Source organism: Halyomorpha halys, unplaced genomic scaffold, assembly GCF_000696795.3.
Source record: "Halyomorpha halys isolate HHAL.00 unplaced genomic scaffold, Hhal_1.1 Scaffold474.1, whole genome shotgun sequence".
Lineage (NCBI taxonomy): Eukaryota > Metazoa > Arthropoda > Insecta > Hemiptera > Pentatomidae > Halyomorpha > Halyomorpha halys.
The window spans coordinates 131,560-153,587 of NW_027108830.1; the positions used below are offsets into that span (position 1 = coordinate 131,560).

Below are 22,028 nucleotides of genomic sequence, written 5' to 3' on the forward strand. Positions count from 1 at the left end.
ATAGACTCCTTAAGATGTGGTAGTGGCCTGGAGATTGTGAGTGGTCCAGCGAACGTTGTGAAACCTCTCCCCTTAGCCGTGGGAACCCTTTCTCGCCAATGGCACCCTTCTCAGGCATTACCTCTCCCACACTGCCCTTCCACTCTTTGCGGAGGCACATTAATTGGCAGGGGCTCTCATTCCTTAATCGATTAATGGGGGCCGATTTGAGCAAGATCCATTGTATGATTATCCTTAGCCAGTTTTGGTATGAAGGTTCTTAAATTTTATCCAATTCAAAGGAAATGTAGGACACGGCAAAGGTCACAGTACACCACGAAAAAGTTACGTTCATTGCAAAACAGCTTCAAACTACCGCGTATTACAGGGATTAGATTACATCGTACAAAATACACCCAGATACTATTTTTTAATCACATCCTTCATTGTATATTTGGAATAAAAATTTGAACTTCATATTGAAGATCAATTTGACGATGTATCCTGCCGGTAAAATTTTAAGACCACAATTCTATTTTCCTCAAAACGCGATATTTGCACATTTTCAATATAATCGATGGTTTTTTTTGGTTTTATCTAAAGATATATTAACTTTTTTCTTCCTTCTGTCAAGCAAAATTAATACTAATTATAGGTAAAATTATAAAAAGGTTAGTTAAAAAAGGAATATAACTTGGTTGCTCTTTTTAGTCATTAATTATTATTTTATAAAAACCTTTTAGTATGAAAACTATTAAGGATGAGTTAAAGTACGACATATTATGAGATTATGGACCCAGGTTAATTTTTAATTGAATGAATAAAAAAAGTAGGTAAGAGTCCCTTTAACAATACTTTACCAGTTGTGTCTGTAGATGTCAATTTTCCCGTATATTTCAACCAACTAGTTAACAGGTAAAGTTAATTTTTCTTTGTACTATATTCATATAACTTTTTTTTATTCTAAACCATTGTTTTAAATATTTTCTTGTTTATCGAAAGTTCAATTAAAAAGTTAATTTCATTTCTTCTAAAATGCAGGAATCGTTTGAAATAAATGACATTACCGTCAACTCTTGGACGTGAGTTTTTTTTTTTTTCTTTTTTTCTTACCTTCTGGAACAAAGAACTTGGACGTGAGAAACAATAAGTGAACATAAAACCGTATTAATATAGTTAATTAAATCGAGATTATAATAAATCCTATAATAAATTATAATAAATAAGACAATAAATCAATATTTCTTAAAAGTATAACGTTATCGAACATCATATAAAGGAAAACCAACAAACACGAGTATTTGCCTGAATTGTAATCTTTTTATATGCTTTACACATACAGTTCAACCATTTGCTTACCAATAGGGTTTTCTGATTCTAGCTGTTTTTATTAATTCTGATTAAAGTATTCACAATTATTATATGCGATATGTTCAAAGAGTGGGTTCTGTTTTTATTGATTTTAATTTTCATTAGCTAAAATGGTAATCATGATAGAATCTTTTTATTATAATAATTTGCAATTGGCTAACTAGACTATGTGCACTGTTAATGATGAATGTGTGTGTGTCTGTTTACTCTTTTATGAATCATTAAGCAAAGTCTGCTTCGTCGGAAAGTGTATTACATTGAGATTTTATCAAGAGGTCAAGTTCTCAATTATTTTTGGGCCGTGAGAACTAAAGGAAGGTGAATGAAATAATGCTTCGGGGTTACAAGGGCCAAACAATAAATAATACTTCTCACTTACAGCAATTAAAAAAATATGGCTTTCCTTTTTTTTTAACTATAAAAACGACTGGTCAAACTATTTTGTTTCGACTAACATGGAATATAGCTGGTTTTAAATGCTCATTACCAACTTGCTTTCCATAACGGTGTACAAAATCTAAGGTACTACACAATATACTTTTCACAATGATGAATGTTTTCTCACAAATGGACCTAAAGCCTAATGCTACTTTATCGTGTAAGTTTTATGTGCAACCACCGGGCTGTTGAAACAAAGGTCATCTGTACAAGACCTGGGATCTTCCCGTGAAAGATAGCATCATGCGAACCAGTTGAAAATGAAGTGGGACACTCCTCTAACAGATAGCATCTCCACCAATGCAAAACATGATTAAAGATCTTTGATCAAAGACGTAATAATAATAACTATTTTCATTTGCTAAAATTTTGCCTATATACAAGGTCTTAAAAAAGGCAACGAAAAAAGGCTTAATACAACTAAACATTTTTAAAATGTTTTCCATTGTATTCTACGATGTATTATATGTATCAATGATTCCTGTGAGAAACATGGCCAGCTTCTGAGTACTATCTCAGAAGCAGGCCAAGTTTCTTGTTCGAAGTACAGGAAATTTATGAAGTCCTTAAGTTATGGTATTCTTTGACACCAACATAAAATGTACATCCCAAGACCAAAAGAATACCATATTATAAATTATTATGTTTACGACTTTTAATTTAAATTATTTTTGAGGTTTACTATTTCTATCATATCTGAGTGTCAAAATATTAAAGTAAATGATGTGTTGTGGTTAGAATACAATGTAGACAAAATAATTCATACTCATTCACATGCAATAAGTATAAATGCTTAGATTAATTAGGTGGAGTTTATTTTTTGTTATTGATAATCGTTTTCCTCTATTTTTTAAGCATATATCAGGAATGATGACGTTGGTAGTGGATATATTGTAAAGAAAAAAATATGACAATATGCGTATATATTTGTATGCTTAAATATAGTTTGTCTTGAAAAAACGTTTTCAACCCACTTTGGGGTATCTCTACAAAATATTGTACATTATTCTAGTATTTTAACCAACAATTATACAAGTATTTCACCAATAATTTTATATTTTACTGATTTTTCAAAAAAAATTTGACCTGTATTTCGATTAAAATGTTTTATTATCTTATCTGTTATTTTCATCATTTACTTTAAAATATATTTTTTGGTCTTGACCTATATTGGTACATTTTTATTTATCATCACTAATTTTTACACTTTTGCAGGTATTTTTTAAAAAGATTTATTAATTTTTTATTGCAGTTTTTAAGCTTCTGTCCAGGGCTGGTATATTAGTTATTTTCTAGGCTAGTATTATACTAGTACCATGTACCATTATTCAAATATCCTCCCACACTTTCTAAAGGTAAAGTTCATTTCTTCTCGACAGAATCAGTCTCTTTGACGACGTCACTTAGGCAAAATATTTAATACAGGATGTATATATACACTCCCTTAAAGAAAAAAACCCAGAGTAGCTGGTAGGATTTTTTTCATTTTAATTAATTAATTTTCGTTGTTAAATCACATCTAAACCATTGGAACATTATCCGACAACATAATTATTATTTGAATTGTATAGAACATGTAGAAGATAAAAAAAAAATATTTTCTTGAGAAAAAAGTGGTGAATGACATCTAGAAAGTTCAGAGGGAAAATCCATATTGTCCTTCCAGAACTCCATTTTATTTATTATGAATAAGGTTGGAAAGGTTACCATTGATTTTTATCCTAACCTTGATTTTTGCCTAGTTATTACACTACTAAACTAACTATATTTTATTAATTTTCGAAATGAATATTTTTTTAAAAATTTAATATTGCCACATATTGTATATCCTTTGTTTTAAATAAATTGTTGACCACGAATTAAAGAATTTCGGAGAAGTTAATAATTTCAATTTTTCCAATTTGCAATATTATTATATCAATGACTTAGAAATGTAAAATATTTTAAGTTACGTTTCCTAAAAAATAGGGTTTTCACATTCTGGAGCCTCCTTCGTTACTTTAACGAACTCAACATTTTCAAGAATTTTTCTTTATGTCTATGAGAAAAATAGTCTTTGAGACTATTATTAATTTTTTAACCTCATCCAGTTCATATTTAAGTCCGGTATTTTTTTTTTTTTTTTTAATGGATTCTAATAGCAACTGAAATTCTGAGACTAATTAAAATCGCGAAATTTAGATCTGACACACCTTAAAGGCGTAAATCGCCAAAAAATTGTTTATCGATTTTGACGATTTGCGAAAAATTGATTAAACCTAAAGAACGAAGTCGTTTTAGAATTCAATTTTCCATAAGGATCGGTCATCAAAATTTGTTTTTAATACCTCAATGAATAAATTGTAGTTGTTTTGTAAAACGACATTATTATTTAAAATCAAAGGTTTTTGATGATTTATTTCTTTATAACACACGATATGTATTTATCTTAAAATTTCAATTTACAAATACATAACAAAATCTGCTAAAGAAATTAATCCGTCCCAATGAAAATTATAGTGTTGGATGTTCTTGTGAAGGTCAGAAAAATAACAATATAAGTTGGAGGATTGTCCGGGTGGGGGTCAATAAAGGGATCAAAATGGTAAAATAGACCTCTTTACTGTAGACCAACGTTTCGCCCCACTTTGTTTGGGCTTCGTGAGAGCTGAAATGCTCTCAGTCGACTTCAACTTTCCATTCTGACAGCCCTGCAAAGTGGGGCGAAACGTTCGTATACAATAAATAGTTCTATTTTGAAACCTTTATTGACCACCACCCGGACTATCCTCCAACAATCGACAATTAAAATAACGTTAATAAGTAATGTGAAATGCATTGCTAACAATTGAAAATACAAAGTTCTGATACAAAACGAAAAAAATATGTTTAGATAAATAATTCAATTTTTATCCATTTTTGTCTCAATGCATTTTATTTTTCATATAAGTCCGACGTTTCGGCCAATCCGGCCATCCTCAGGGACATCTACCTTAAAACAGCTTTTATTACATGTATGATCTTAACAATTAAAATTACTTAACATTATTATTTATAATTTATCTTACCTTAATACAATTTTGGAACTAAAATTATTTAAACACTCAACTTCATGCAGGGTATTCTGCCCAGGTCACAACAACAAAATCTATGAAACATTAAAAACATTAGGTAAACATATTCTTTTGTTAATAAGTACATACTAAATTATGTCTAATTACCTAAATAGTCAACTTTTACATTAAAAACCAAAATTAAAATTCATTTATCAAAGTCACTTGTTAAAAGTTATCACAACCTTGCTTGTAACCTTCCTCCACTCAGTTCAAGCATTAAAAATATTTATTATAACAATATTTTTGTTAATTTTCCTCTTTATTTCATCACCAAAAACCCCATCAAGGCTAATTATAACTATCCACATTTAATTTATCCTATATTTTTCATAAATTAATTTTACTTAATATCTCTGCATAGTGTTAGTTCAAATTTCTTGTATCTGTTTTAAAATTTAGAGTATAATTAATATTTTCAGATATGTAAATGGATTCAAGTATTAAGTAATTTTTGTTCTTAATGTAAAAGTTGGCTAATTAAGTAATTAGACATAATGTAGGATATACTTATTAACTAAAGAATATGTTTACCTAATGTTTTAATGTTTCATAGAAATTGTTGTTGTGGCCTAGGCAGAATAGCCTGCATAAGTTGAGTGTTTAAATAATTTTAGTTCCAAACTTGTATTAAGGTAAGATAATGTTAAGTAATTTGAATTGTTAAGATCATACATGTAATGAAAGCTGTTTTATGGTAGATGTCCCAGAGGATGGCCGGATTGGCCGAATCGTCGGACTTATAAGAAAAATAAAATGTATTGAGACAAAAATGGATAAAAATTGAATTATTTATTTAAACAAAATTAACCAGTCTCAAGAAAGTGTAAAGATTATAAATAGAAAAAAATATGTTTTGGCCACAAAATAGTACATGTCCCACAGGATGCAACTATATATCCTTTTTAATATTAACGTTTTATTAATATATAATTAATTTTCTAATAATTTTTACAAAAAAAAAATATATATTTCCAAATATAATGTACTTCTTGTTAAAAAAACAAATAAGAAAATAAAGTAATTCATTTAATTAGAAAAATTGGACAGTAATGTCTTTAAAGGTGAGAAAAAAAAATCATAATTTCCGTTATTCCTTCAATGGCATTTATTAAAAATGAGAAAATAAGATCTTGAATTTAGTCAATATTTTTTATACTGGTCTATGCGTTATCCAGTCTGAGTTCATTACATAATAATTAACCACTGTAATTTATTATTGCCCAACATCATTTATTTGTTATTTAATATTTCCAAAAATAATATAATGTAACTAATACAGAATAACATATGTATATACATTTAGCGATTTTCATCATTGCTGTGAATAGTCCGCTACAAACCACTGAACATGATATTCAGAGATGTGAATAATACTCAGTTCGTATTATATAAAATATATTAATGTAAAGAGATAAAATTTAAGTGGAATGAAAGAGTTGTTTGATATACAAGAATTAGATCAGACAAGAATCTAAAATGAGAAGATCAAATCACTTAGCATGATCGTGAACAAGAAAACTTGTTGCGACCGACGGTAAACTTGAAGCCAACGGCTGCAACAGAACACGTTCCAGTTCACCTGTTCCATGTACTGTGTCAGTCAATGGAGTCTCTTAGTCTCCATAGAAAGTTTTAAAGGCCACTGTACAGTATTAATATGTTAGTTAGGCGAATGTTTAAGTGGGATTTCTCATTGAACAGATTATTTTTGATATTAAGAATTTCAATGATTTGAAAAATTTCCAGATATAGTATTAAATGGTTAATGTTTTGAAACATAGTACATAAAATATTAGAAATAATTAAAAAACTCCATTATTTAGATACGAATTTATGATAAAAGGTGCCTTATAAAAAGCTCAAGAAATAAAGTATACTTTTAGTTTTGGGCAAAATTGAAAGAAACTCAATATAATTTATGGGCTACTGCTAATGAAACATTACATATATTGATGTACACATATCTTCCTACTTTTTACAATTTTCGAACTTTCCGAATTTGAAACATTACTAGAAATTCATCACGAATTGGGAATGTATCACCCCTTTACTATACTAATAATTATAATACTTCAAGATAAATGTTATAAAAATATTGCTAAACGTTTTCACACCTCTTTAATGATCAATATGGTCTGCTCTATAATATTGGCTTGCCATAATATATATACATATATGTATATATTATTTATATTTTGTGGATATCAGAATGTTGAGAAGAAACACCTTTTGCCCATAGTAATGCTATGAAATCACGAGTTTACGCGTGCTATAAAATAAAATATTTGCGTATCAAATCCGCATTACTTTAAATAACTGTATTCTTCCAAGGATAATTTCGAACGACGTATGTATGGTGTTGATTACAGGTTGACTTGATTCCAAGAACAGATTTGTTTCCTCTTCAAGAAATCGTACAATAGAGTTGATTTGATGAAGAATCATTGAGTCCGCTTTCAACAAATTGAAGTTATTTAGAAATAGCTTTCATATAATTTTTTTGAGAATGATTAATGAACATCTATGAAAGAAATTACTTTTTGTTGAGTTCTCAGCAACTTAAATAAACTTTAGTAATGCTAGAAATTCAGTATTATTAAATGCTGGAATAAATTGTATTGTATCATTCATTCTTGATTATCTGAACGATAATTTCGATATTTGCTACTAAAACTAATAAATTTACCAGTTATGATGAAACGAATTTTAATCCATATAAACGAATGATATTAACTGGGCTATCTGGGATGCCCAGTGCGGCTTGCCCGGGAACTATAATAAAAATTAAAACTGGGCTGATAGTTCTGTTTTAACACTAAAGATGAAATAAAAAGTTTGAAGAAGTTTGTCGGGGGGTGCGGTCAGCAAAGAACAACATAAATAAACAAAACCATATTTATTTATTTTATGCCGACGTTTCGACCTGAGTTTCAGGTCTTCATCAGGGGTTGTGTCTTAGAGGAGGGAAATATTCGAACTGTGAATATTCGGGTTCGAATATTTCCCTCCTCTAAGACACAACCCCTGATGAAGACCTGAAACTCAGGTCGAAACGTCGGCATAAAATAAATAAATATGGTTTTGTTTATTTATGTTGTTCTTTGCTGACCGCACCCCCCGACAAACTTCTTCAAGCATTAATCTACGGTCAACTATCTACACCTCAAATAAAAAGTTAATTGAACTTAAGCAGCTCGCAGACTAGCCAAGATTCAATAATATGAGGATTGATCTACAAGGTGAACGAGATGCCATATGTCCTCTTTACTGATAGGCCCTGTGGCCTATTAGGCTATTTGGCCTAGGATCCTCTAATCCTAGGTGTCAAAAATCCCCCCGGTGTCGGGCACTCGTAGTCCGGATGGGCAGGGGGGTACTCAATTTCACGGTTTATTCCACTTAAATTTTGTTTAAAAATCCTTCGTGAAATCCTCAATGCTCTTTATTTTGCTACTAATAAAACCATCCATAAAGACCTAAATGTTCCTTATGTAACAGATCTAGCCCGAACCCGATATCATTCCTTCCATTGTAAACTCCCTAACCACCCAAACCTACTACTTTTTAACCTTGCTTCCTCTTCCATTCCTGTTAATCCTCCGAGGCGCCTGAACAGAAGATGGCCTCGTGACCTTATATTGTAAAATGTTTTTAGAGTTCTACTACTGGGTAGTTTCTCTACATGCTGTATCATATCATTATCATTATGTCATTATGATCAAATTTAATTGTTGTATTTTTTATACAGTTGTAAATATCAATAAATAACTAAATAAAAAAAAAATTTGTTTAAAACATAATTTTATACAAAGAATACACTGGGAAGAAAATCCAATGGACATATAATTAAATCCAGAAGACACTAACACTAAAAAAAAAATAAAAAAATTAATAAATGTGGTCAGTTAAATGTACCCTAGATTTAACTATTTCCATTGAATGGAAATCTATAATCTTGTAATCTCAAGAAATCTTTATCAGTTTCATAATTAGGTAATATCGTACCCCGTGGAATTATTCTTATTATCTTTGGGAGTGCTAAAAACAAAACAGAAAATATCGTTTACAATTTGGTGTATACTTGCTTTGTAGGACATGGGAAAGAATAAAGAAAAAAGTCCATATCAAAGGTATACATACCACCTACATCAATTCCAACATCCCTTTGACTTCTCTCTACTCTTTTGTCCTGATGAAATTCTACAAAACAGGCTGATACATCTGCACACATTAAACAATTATTAATGTTTTTTACATATTCCCAATTATCAAAGGATTTATTTTTGTTTTACTTGAAAACCTATCGTTTTGTTAATAAGGGGTTGAGCAGAAGAAGCACTGCAGTGAAATGAATAGTCCTACTGCAGCAAAATTTCACTAATTTCGTCTCACTTTTCTTCCGTCAGCAGTGACGTATTTACCTATGGGCCCAGAGCGGTCCCCTGACTGCTGTAGTCGATAAATTGAAACGAATCAAGCATGGACTGAGAGATGCACGGTCGGTTCGAAATTATTTAAAGTTACTGATGTCGACAGAAGGTATATACTTAAAGAAATATATTCTGAAGTAGTAATTTATAATTTTAAAATAATTACCACTTGTTTATATTTAACGTTTTTTTATTTAGTATGTTATTTAATGATGTCAATAATGATCTGAAGGACCACTTATTTCACATATATTCCATTGGTACTCTTAATGGGGTAGGATTTATACCAGGGGCGGTCAACCCAAATGATTTTGCGGGCCACTTTGGAATCCATTATTGCTCCGCGGGCCGCATATTCAATTATATACCCAAATTAGATTTGAACACAGTATCGATATTTTATTGGAGTGAAAAATGGAAACATAATTAGTTATTATTATTGTGTTTACTATAATTTTGACATGTAAACACTGATAATATAATAGCAATGATACTAAACATAAATTGTAAAGAAATATATACCACTAAAAATAGAATATACGAATATAAAGATGAACAATTAATGGGTTTTTTAATAAATTGGTTTTCAATACTTTGACCATTATAAAATAAACATATTTTGTAAAAGTGTGAGGGCCACCTCCGATATATACCATGGTCGCAGCAAAGCCCAAAAATTGTTGTCGCCGACAAATGCCGACCAGAAGAGAGACGGTCGGCCAGATATTATTCCTCAAGAATGTGAGATTGATAGTAACCATCTTAATTGTACTGCAAAAAACCATTTAAAACTTTATATATATATTTTTTTATAAATGATCATGAACATTTTCTTTCTCTAACTGTATAATGTCTAGATTTATAAATATAAACATTTTCTAAATTTATAGTTTTAATAGATAAATATGAGGTAAGTCAGAGCATTGTTTATTTTACGAAGAACTGAATTTAACATAAGCGAGATTACTTAAGTTGATTTTGAAGGATTTAGTGCTTTATACACAATTTTACATATTTTGGGATTTTACTACAGGGTTTTCTAATTAGAAGTTTTCTTTTGTTATGTTTTTCCTGTCTAATTAAAGGACCTTGATCCAGACTGGTAAGACTGATCCAGCCCGGAGTACCAGCGCTTGGGAGAAGGGCACCTCACCGGCGTCAATAGGAATGTATGTAGGTAGTTCACACTGCACATTTCTAATGAGGGCATAATACGTCTCTCTCACGGACCCAAGTTTTTCATCTTGTCTTTTTTCCTGTTGGCCGTTGGAGAGCTATTACCTCCGGAGACAATGGCTATGTGACGGCAAGGACATTTCGTCAAACCTTTCCGGGCATGTCGAGGAAGCTAATTCGCCCAGTCTTCGAAGTAATTGAGGTATTGATCCTTACTGATTTTAATTATGTATTACCTGTGTCGGTACTCGTTTCCTGGAGTTTTCGATCGGTGCCCTAACCTTAAAACGGAATTACCAATAAGTTTAACGATAACAGAATACAATGTATTATTATAAGCGAAAACAAAAAATGCAAAACATAATATAAATCGAATGATTCCAAAAGATATTAGGCACAGTATCACTGTTAATTGGCCAACACGGAGCTGGCTGGTTTCTTTTTTGGCTAGTTAATCCAAAATACAAGTATTACAGAGGAAAATATTGAAAAAAAAGTAGTATAACATTATTATATGTCATTTTTAATATGTTATGTATAGATTTTATTTTAATGTAAGTTTGACCAAGAGTGATATGGGGAGCAAAGAATAATAGATGATTTAAAAAAAGTTGCCCCACTATTAGAAAATTCAGAAGAATTGATCTTTGAAGATGTCGGATATTATTTTACCAAATTTTTTTAATTGCATGCTCAGAGCTTGGGCTGTTTTTGATTTTTTCAAGATTAGCTGATATAGTGTTAATTATGGATTAACGTCAGTACTAAATCAATTAGATTTTTTTAAAGATATAAAAATAATTAGAATATTATTGAAAACAAATCCATAAATCTTAGTACTTGTTTAAGTATGATTGACAAATAATCATTACTTTCCTTCTTTTTTAAAAACATGAATTCACAATAAGGTCACAATTTTGTCATTTGTGGATATTTTAAATAAAATAAAGGATACTGAGAAAAAATCTTCACCCAAAGATTTGCTGTACTATGAACTAATGCTTATACTAAGTATTACACTATCCACTAAGAGCGCAAAAGAGTAAGCAAGTAAGCCAAAGTAAGTTTTTTATATTAATAATCTCATAAGATTCTCTATTAATGGCGATGTAATAATTTGGATTTTGTAAAAGAAATTTTAATTTAGCTTTCCTACTACGGAAGGTTAGGGAACTTTGTGTTCATATAGGTAATAAAAAATATTCATGCCCAAAGCATTGGAAATGGTCACTCACATTTCATGTTTTAAGACATCACGAAACAGATTTGGTGCCGCGTCTGTTTGTAGCCAAATTTGTGTTCAATAAAAAAAAAAAACAAAAAAAACTGATCTCGATTTACTTGAGTATATGAATGAAATACATAGAATGAATATTTTTACAATTGAGTTGGGGATAAAGTTTCGAAGTTTTGCCTCTCGTGTATATGGTGTCATTTATTTTCATTTGGAATTATGTACACTTGAAGGATGAGAAACAAATTTTTGAATTATACTATGTAAAATCTTTGTATACAAAGGCATCTTTAACTTTTTTTAAAATATTAGGAAAACCAAAACTGCTAGCTACATTAAGAATTAACTAACTTGGATTATGATGGAATGACTTCCATATTGTATTCAAACTGCTCATTTATTTTTATGGCTAAATTTGTTTATTTTTAATGCATGTTACAGTTTTTCCTAAAGTACAAACGAGTGGTTATTATGGCTTTTGAAGTAAGAAGCCTCATATGTAATCTATTGCAGACTATGATCTAATCATGCAATAACATGATGTATTATACATTGTATCTGACATGTATGTTAGGGGTAAAATGTAATTATGATCTGTCAATACGTCATGATAATGTATAATTAGATAACAGTGTAGCTTGATGTTATTAAATCAAATACCAACTATGGAGTTTCTTGGTAGTACTAAATATATTTTCAATTTAAAGATTATAGCCAAATTTAAAGAAAAATTAAATCACGTGGAAAACTTTTACGTATGACCTCTCCCTTATAAGTAATAAAATTGATGTACGATATAGACTGGTTCCGTCTGATAATTTCGAATTTTGAAAGGTTTCAGGACCAAGGACTCGAATAAAATTTGAATGTTATGAGTGTTTCCTAATCACTAATTAAAACATTAAGAAGATTGTTGCAAATTCAGAATTCTTCTTCTTTAACCCTGACCTTTTAACTGAGAACAAAAATTTTAATTGGCCAAGATATTCTGGATTCTGAGATATATGTTAATAGCGGTCCTTTCTAATGTGTATCAAACTGATTTTTGATGATTATAGACCTCGACAAAAAAGTTTTATCAAGAAATGAATTTTTAGAAGGGAAAAAAGTATGATTTTTATCTTATAATTTCGGTATCTTTACAATGTTGGCTTGTGCTTGTAGCTAAATTACTTTAAAAATCAGATCTATCCGTTTTTGAGTCCCTTTTGGGTCTAAGTGTTTGAAAGACAATCCAATTCACTTTAAAAAAATCGTTGAAAGACAACTAGCAAAAAAATAAGAAAGTATTGAATTTAGTATCCTTGTTTTAAACCTAATTTGCCTTAATTAATTCAACCTAGTTTCTCATTGAAACCCGTGCACACTTTCTCCATTTATTTTTTAATAATTCTATACATTTCTCCAAACATTCTAGATGCTCCTTTGAAGGATAATCTAATAATAAGAACTAAAAATACTATAAAATAACAACAACAACAACAACAGAATATCTATTGCCTGCCTTACCTGTATGCGTCCTCTTGTGTGCCTTAAGATGCGAGCTCTTGGTGTAGACTTTGTCACAGCCAGGTACGTCGCATCGGTGGACTTTTCTTCTCCTTAGGCTGTCTGCATACTCCCTGTTCACCAGTTCTATATATCGTTTATGCTTTGATGTTTTATCAGTAATATATTTTTAAAAATATAAATAAAAAAAGTAAGTTTTCATTGATAGAATTTGAATCTGTTACTATTAGTAATATTATATTTATATTATATTTATATTATATATTTATTAGATTTTCTTGTAGAACAATATATACTAAGCAAGAATTATTTAAAAATAATCACATCTACATTCTGAAGTTTGGTTTTAATTAGATTATTTAATTGCATAGATTTAAGTGGGTTTCGACATCTTTGCGACACTCTGCTATGTTTTAGAATGTTTTAAAAGTCCTAGATTTCTTTTTTTTAATTTAGTATTTTCTACAGAAAAGTACTAATAGTATTATATATAATAGTCAATATTTCTTTATTATCTTATAAAGTTCATTTCTTCATCCCTAAATAAATAAATCCATAGATTCCTGGCGTATTTCTTTTATTTATTCAATTTAAAGTAATTTTTTTTTCTCTGTCCATAATAAATTTTAGAACTTATTTTTAACAAATAAATAATCATCTCAATTTTATTATATTATTATTTGCTTATCCAACATCTTATCTTAAATACTAAAACAAATTTTTCATGATGGATTAAAAAAGAAAATTGATTGAATATAAAAACAATAAATAAGCTTCTAAACAATTATTAACTTTTATTAATACACTGTCTAAGGTTTTGAGAATTATATTCCCATCTCTATGGAATAAATATACTTCTTAAATTAAACAATAAACCTTGATTTACTCTATGAGCTTTATAAATTTTTACAGCGTGCTTAGAGCATACATTTTTTTGTTAACATTTATTATGTGACTTTACTGTTCCAATGGTGATGCAATTTATAATTAAATGTTTTACAAAATATATATTGTTTTACGAAAGAAAAAAAACAAACGTGAACGTATCAATCATTGATTTCATTTTGTATTCGAAGAGTTGTCGAGCATAATTTAATTTATTCTCTAATAAAAAGTAAAAGATTATTTGACAAATAAAAATTTTCATTACAGCTAAAACATTTCAACTTTTATCCAAAATATTATTTTTCCCAAGTTAAGCAGGTGTTACAGATCAACATATTCAATAAAAATGTAACTTGTCTTCATGAAATGCTCCCATAATAATTTCTGAAAATGGATATTAGTGAGTTTTAATAGAAAACTTCCGAATGATTGCTAATCTGATAACTTCATCAATAATAAAGCTTATATTTGGTTCAGACATAGGTAAACAAAAAAAAAAGCCCCTATTCATAAATTTACCTTTAGCTTCTTACCCATTTATTTTACATGTCCACAATAATGTATAATGGGGATCTGTCCTGATATCGCTTCCACTTGATTAGATTACAAGAAATGTAGTTATTCTATTTTTTTGTTTTTAGTTAAAAATGTTTTTTTTTTGTTTTTTTTTATGATTGGCTTAAATTAAAATATAATAAATAGAAAGATATGATTATAAATGTAATCTTGCAGTGTGAACTAGCGACGTTTTCATACATAGTTACAGCCTGAGGAAATTTGGGATTTAATATAAAGCTTTTCTGGCTCCTTTTAGCGGTTCTTCTTTTCGACTTCTGTTTTCTTATTATTTCACCGTTATATATCGTCTTTATTAATTAATGTTTTTTTTTATTTTATTTTTTATCTTATATGCGATACAACACGAGGAGGCCCCTCACCTCCGGACTCAAAATAGCTCTTTTTCAGAATGGATAGCTCATATATAACATTAAACATAACAGGTAACCTTAAAAAACCAAAGGTAGTAAAAGGTAAGACCCAACACGAATTATTTTCTTTTTCACAGTAATGCACTTATTAATTCACTTTTTATTTCTGTTTTAGAAGGATCGGAAAAAAAAACAATTAGCGGTTCGAATGTAGAATATAAAAAAAACTCCAAAATCTGCTCAATGTAAACTCACATGTAAAAGTTTCCACCCAACACCTATTATTCCCTTATATTTTCTCTACTATTGGTTTCGGAGGATGCTCGCTAGCTAAAGATTTGTAAAGCTACTTTTTTATTCTAATATCAATGTAAAAAATAAATAAGAAGAACGTACAAACACTTTGTCGAATGGCAATAGCCACATAAAAAGGTCGATAGCAATCCGAAAGAGGCATTGATTGCACGCAATCTACTTACAATAGCCAACGATACGATCTGCTCGGCAGATAATTTAACTCCTGCCCTAAGTCAGATAATAAATCACATACACCTCAATTGACAACTCTTCTATAACATTAATCTAATCCAATCTCATTTTTTATTCATAATTCCCAACAGCTTATTGCCCTTTCACTGCTATTAAATCACCGCTATTAAACGGTCGTATAAATACATATTAAGGACTGGAAAAGACCTAATAAATTCTTAAGTGGTTTCCTGCTACAGAAAACTTCTATTAGCTTTATACGAGTAGGGTGTGTTTATCAAATTTTTCAGGAGGCTAATTTTGTATTATTTTGATAATCTTCTTCGGCAACTAAACTACTATGAAAAGATAATTTAGTATTTAATATTGCGTTTCCGTACGGTAAGGATACATATAGATATACCTATATTTTTTAAATCTCTGGATGATGAGAAATACTACAGAGAATGATATCTATGAAAAGGACTCGGGCTATATTTGAATATTAACTATTTATTTTTTCCAAAATACAAGAAAACAACTAGTCAAAAAATAAATGCGCATTTCGTAGCCAAACCTTGAGATACACAATAATTGTAAGTGTTTATTACATTAGAAAAAATAAATAAATAATAAAAAAAAATAACACAAGCGTAATTTTCATTATGTTCAAATTCAAAGGTTTGTCAAGTTTTTTGAATGTCTGAATTGTTAATGTTTTACCTATGTAAACATGGAAAGTTCTTGATATTATTATAACCAAATCTTCAATACTTAAGTAGTTGTAGAAGGAATAAGTTCTGTAATTTTCAAAAATTATTCATAGGCATCAGGGATATCTATATAACTACTTTTTTTTTTTAATACTAAGCCTATTCCTGATTAGTAATTTGAATTGAGTAGGTAGGGGAAAAAAAGGTGACACAATGAAGAAGAGAACTTAAGCAGTTATTAATACTCTTTAATGTGCTAACCTTCAGATACCAACAATAATAAAAATGTATTCTCATATAGTAACAAATTGTTTCTATTTATTTAAGTTATCGTTAAGAATTCTTTTTTTTTAATAATTTTTAATTTATTTTCAGAAAATGTATATATCTTTGTAATTTGTCCGTTTTTTCTCTTTCGGACAGGGGTGTAAATTTTCCACAAGGTAGAAGTGCATCACCTCTACCTAGAAATCTTATTACCTATAAATATGAAACCCCAATGGTAGCCTTACTTATCCGATTTTTTAAACAGACTATTATAGCGAGTATGTTGGTCGACATGTCACAATCTCACACGAGGACACCATAACACAAAAAAAGGCAATCCTTCCCAGCCGGACCTGTTCTGCTAAGACCCCTAGGAAACGACGGTCCTATATAACTTTTGAAATATTATCTTAAAACGGAAAGAGGTAACTTTAAGATGGTTAAATCAAGCAATATTTAAAAGCGCCTGAAATTGAAAAACGGCATAAAACAATCCACTCCCCCCCTCCATGGTAGCCTTACTAATCTAAATTTTTACTAATAGACAATTAAAACGAGTGTATTGGTCGTTGCACGGCATGTTACAATTTCTCAATAGGAGATCATAAAACAAAAAAAGGGAATCCTTCCCAGCCGGACATGCCCTGCTAAGACCCCCGATAGACGGTCGTATATCACGACATCATATTGAAATATTAGCTTAAAATGGGAAGACGAAACTTTAAGATAATTAAATCGAACACCATTTAAAACGATATGGAACCCTCCACTCCTAGTCTTATTATCTGACTTTTTAAACAGACAATTATGGCGAGAAGGTTGGTCGTAATACGACATGTCACAATTAAATAAATGAAAAGATTTAATTAAAAATGTATGCTAGTGTTATTTTTATTATTATTATGTTCTAATTGAAAATACACAAAATATGCATTTCTTAAAAAAAATCATAACCTCATAAACATAAGAATAACGTAAAAATCATAAGAACGTGACCTCCGAAAATTGTAGTGGGGCAGCTAGCGCCATGTACTCCATTCTGGGCACACCACCGGAATTCAAGTTTGAATTGTCTCTATTTCTTACACGGTTGGAATAACTTCTATGTATTCTAATGTGTTTATTAACTTATAAGAAAAAGGTGTCAGAAAAGAGAATGATGTTTACAACTCCAGTAGGTAGTAAGAAAGAAGAAAAAATAATCTTTTTTTCTTAAATAGATTCTGTTCTTAAACAATTTGAGGCACCCTAATTTAAGGACATATACAGTAGTATTCATTGCAAATATAATATGACGAAAAAGGGAAATGTTAGTAATAATGATTATAATCGTAATATATTGATAAATATTATTTTATAAGAAAAAACAGTTACCCGTTGCTTTCCTTCTTCCAGTGAAGAGAGATGGGGGTGGTGGGTGATCCTTTTCCTGCAGACTCTGGCCAAGTGTCTACACTGCCCGTGGAATCTGTTAAACATTTTGAAAAATTCACATTAAAACGTTGGAATTTCGGCTTATTATATAAAAATGTAAATATGTTAACATTACTATTGAAATTAGAATTCATGGTACGTACCTCGAAAGCAATAAGGAATAAATATGGGCAGGCCTGCCGTGAGTGAGGGACAGGGAGGGCCAAATCCCAAGGGACCGGACTTCCGGGAGGCCCGATAGGAGTTGACTAAAAACAATGTATGCAGTCAAAACGTTGTAAAACGAATATGTGCAAATAAAATGAATGATTTCGATCTACAATACATTACATAACCTAATTTACTTATTATTTTTTTTAAAAATATTCTATACTCATAAGTAATTTTAAAAAAAAAACACACTGTTGTATTTTATGCGTAACCGGGTAAATCTGACGGCGGTTGTGAGTAGAAGTTGAAAGAGACAAATTAGTCACCAAATGAAAGTAATAGAAATAATTCCTAATCATAACGCAATTAGTAATAACAAAAGCTCGTTCTAACTTGTTATAATTTTAATTTTTTATAAACAATCAATCTATAAAATAATGTAGGTTTGCTTGTTAAAAAAGATATTATTATGTTTAAAAACGAATTGTTAGCTTATGTATGACCTAAATCTTCTAGCTTAAATGTAATTTAAATCAAGTTTTTCAATACAGAAAAGTCACTTCTTCTGCCACACAAAAATATTGTTTATTGCATCTTCCAGCAACTGTAGTTGAGCTTTCACGATTCACGGAATAAGCGATAAGAAAGTTTTTTCACATAACCCGTGTTTTGGAAGTAGCACTTCTGGATCAAAATTGGTGTCTCTCAGCAGTGAGAAGTTATAAATGTAAGAAATGTCTAGGCGAAACAGTGCAATTACAATGGCCTGGGCACAATCCCTAACTAGATGTAACATTCAGACCTATTTTACCGAATGGTTAGTAGTAATTTGTCTTTCTCAGCCGTTGATATGGAGGTTACAACACTATGTGTTCTACAAAAAATATTTATTAACTATAAATAATATTTATAAATACTATATTTATTTACTATAAATACTCACATGACCTTCCTAACAAATTTTGATGTAAAGTCCATTACAAATCGTTTGCTGTATCTTCACTAATATTAATCTGATTTTAAAAAAAAATTCTTTGTAAGAAATATAACCCTCATTGTGACAGTTAGGTCTGAGGGACAAGTGACAATATTTATTAATATTACATTTTGGTGTTCTAAATAAATTAATTTATTTATTTTTAGGTTATATAATACTTTTCTGTATGAAAAAATGAGTTATATTAAACTATGATTTGATGTAAAAACTTTACAAATAATTATAACTGTGTGCGACAGATCCACCTGTCGCGTTATTTAATTATCTTTTGAATCAATGCCTGGAATTTTCCGGAAGATATATAGCTTTACATAAGAAATGTTTAAATGTATATAAAATATATCGTATCGGTAGGTTTTATAATATTTATATGCTCCAGTATTCATGCTTAATAATTTTTCGAGGCTTGTTCAAATAAAGCTCTGAAAACTTATGTGGAATAGTAAATAAGGAAATTCAATTGCATATTGTTTACCAAAAATGTGCTTATTAAAAAAAAAAAAAATCAGTAGTTATAGAAACGAGTAACATTTTTTGTCTTCGCCAAAATTACTTTTCATTTATTTCAAAGTTTTCTTAACGCATTATTCAAGATAAAAATTTTAATTTTAATAAATGATTTTTTTTTCTACTAATCTATCTACTAAGAAAAATTCAATAGCAAATGGACTACAAAATAGGCATTTAAAAACTCTAAAAAATAAATCATGCAGAAAATTCCTTTTTCTATTGACTTTACAGTTTTTTGCCGTCAAGAAAACAGATGAAAACCTTATATTTTCACGCGAATCATAAACCAGCTTCGGTAAAGTAACTTTATTTTTAGGAAGTTACTGATGATTTCAAAAATAATGAATAGCAAAGGTCACGTTCGTGCTGTGTGGCCTTACAGGGGAAAGGAAAAGTTGTTTTCCGGTTGGGATCCGCATCCGTGTGACTGAGAGAAACCAAAAGTGTAGGATCTTGCCATATTTGGTAAAATAATATTTAAGATTTATGGTTGGGAGATCGTACTTTTTATTTTTTTTTTAGTATTGCACTAAGAACACGAGTTTACTAATGATAATTTCTTTAATGTGATTTCGTAAGCATGAAATTAAAGATAATTTCTGTAATGCAAAAAGATCATTATTAATGAAAACCAAGCTATCTTCTGCAGCTAACTGGAAGTCTTGAAACTAATAAACTCCAATACGAACGATTTCTGTCTGCTCTTCCGTAAAATGGATCTCGAAGTTCAGCTGAAGGATCTTGATGAAACTTTCATAATAAGGATTTTTAGACTTAAAAAATCGAACTGCCTATTTTTTACCCCAGTCAAACTCTTATTTAACACGTAAAGCAAATGTTAATATAAATATATCCTTACAATCCAACAAATTTAGAAGTTAAACATTTAGCCCCTCAGGTTAGATAGTGGCAAATCTGAAAAAAAATAATTTTATATTTGATATATTCCATAAAATGAAGACAAGATATACAATATCCACTTTTCATTTTTGTAGGTTCGGTTTTTGATTGTAATGTTGGACAACCCTCCAATGTTTAAAATTCTCTAATTAATTGCACGAAATAAGTAACTGATTATATGTCAGCGTCAGTTAATTGTATTTAATTCTAAAAAATACAAATTTAAAACAAATATTGATTACAAACACAATAAAGCGAAGATTTCAACAATTTTCTAATCACCAAGATTTTCAGATTTATATTTTAAACAGGTGTATTTAATTATGTTTATGTTTTTTTTTAATACCTATTTTACTTTATTATGTTCGATTTCATTTTAAAACATTTTAACAAATAAACTCTTAAAAAATCGGTGAATGAAAAAGAACGAAGGGGGTGTCATATAACCGATCTGACGAACGGCGGTTCTCGTTAAAAACCTTATTAAAAAAAGTAAGATTCGGCATTGATTGATTTTATTTTAAATGGTATTGTAATTTTGCTTAGTGTTTCATTTTAATAATAATTTAGCATTTGTATTTACACTTTTAAATCCTCAAATTCTTAACTTAAATACTTACAGTTATTGGGAGACCAATGGATTAAATATTGGGAGGAAGGTTTTATTTGAAAAAGAAAATATTAAAAACAATAATAATAGCAAAAGTTCTCGCAAAAGGTTTATATGCATTGCTAACTGTTTAAATGTGAATTTCTGTAAGGATTCAGTTGACTTCTATGCAATGAAAACTATGAAACCTGAAAAATATTCAGGAACCCGCTAAATACATTTTGCGTCTACAAGGTCCACATTCAGAGACTTAATGAAAACGGTTTTTCTAATTATTTGTATTTAAATAATAAATATAATAATAATAAACAAGCCTCAAATTTTACAGCCGGTTATAAATTATTTGCATACACCAATGTACAATAATGGTACAAGCGAAACTATATACTTATTCCAATAATTTAAAATTCATTAAAACGTGTGAAAGTGACGATAAATTGGTAAACGGGCAATTATTTTTTCGGGGAGAATTTTTTGATTTAAATCCAAGAGGTAAGAAAAAATCATTTCATTGCCGTAGTAGAATATTATAAATTTTAATCACATATAAATCTTTGTTTAGTAAACTGTGTCACTATATTATTACATTAAAAAGAAATGTTATCTAAATGATTTTTTCCTTCTTTGGGATCTACTTAGTTTTTCATTAATAGACGAACGTTAATAAGCAAAAATATCAACTTTTTTTACATCCGACAAGATCCAGAAACGTTTTAGAGGGATACAGACGCCATATTTTATAGCGACTCTGAAATAATTTTTTCAATATTTGACACATAATAACATTCTTATGAATGTAGTATATACGGTTGGTAACAGTGTGAAATCACATAAATAAAAAAAAACGTCAATATTCAGAATTATTTTATTGTGACATACAATTAATTATTAATATTTTTTACCTAATAGTATACTTGCTAGTATGTAATATAA

The 22,028-nt window shown here is 29.5% G+C and overlaps 1 protein-coding gene across 1 annotated transcript in view; it reads right to left on the minus strand.

Moving 5' to 3' along the window:
* LOC106683244 (Krueppel-like factor 2) overlaps nt 1-22,028 on the minus strand; it is a 275,237-nt gene that overhangs the window by 29,492 nt on the left and 223,717 nt on the right. Inside the window, exons 5-7 of the mRNA XM_067047155.1 lie at nt 18,072-18,176; nt 17,869-17,962; nt 13,233-13,345 (exon numbers count right to left, since the gene is read on the minus strand). Coding sequence (XP_066903256.1) covers nt 13,233-13,345; nt 17,869-17,962; nt 18,072-18,176 — 312 coding nt within the window. The remainder of the gene's footprint in view (nt 1-13,232; nt 13,346-17,868; nt 17,963-18,071; nt 18,177-22,028) is intronic.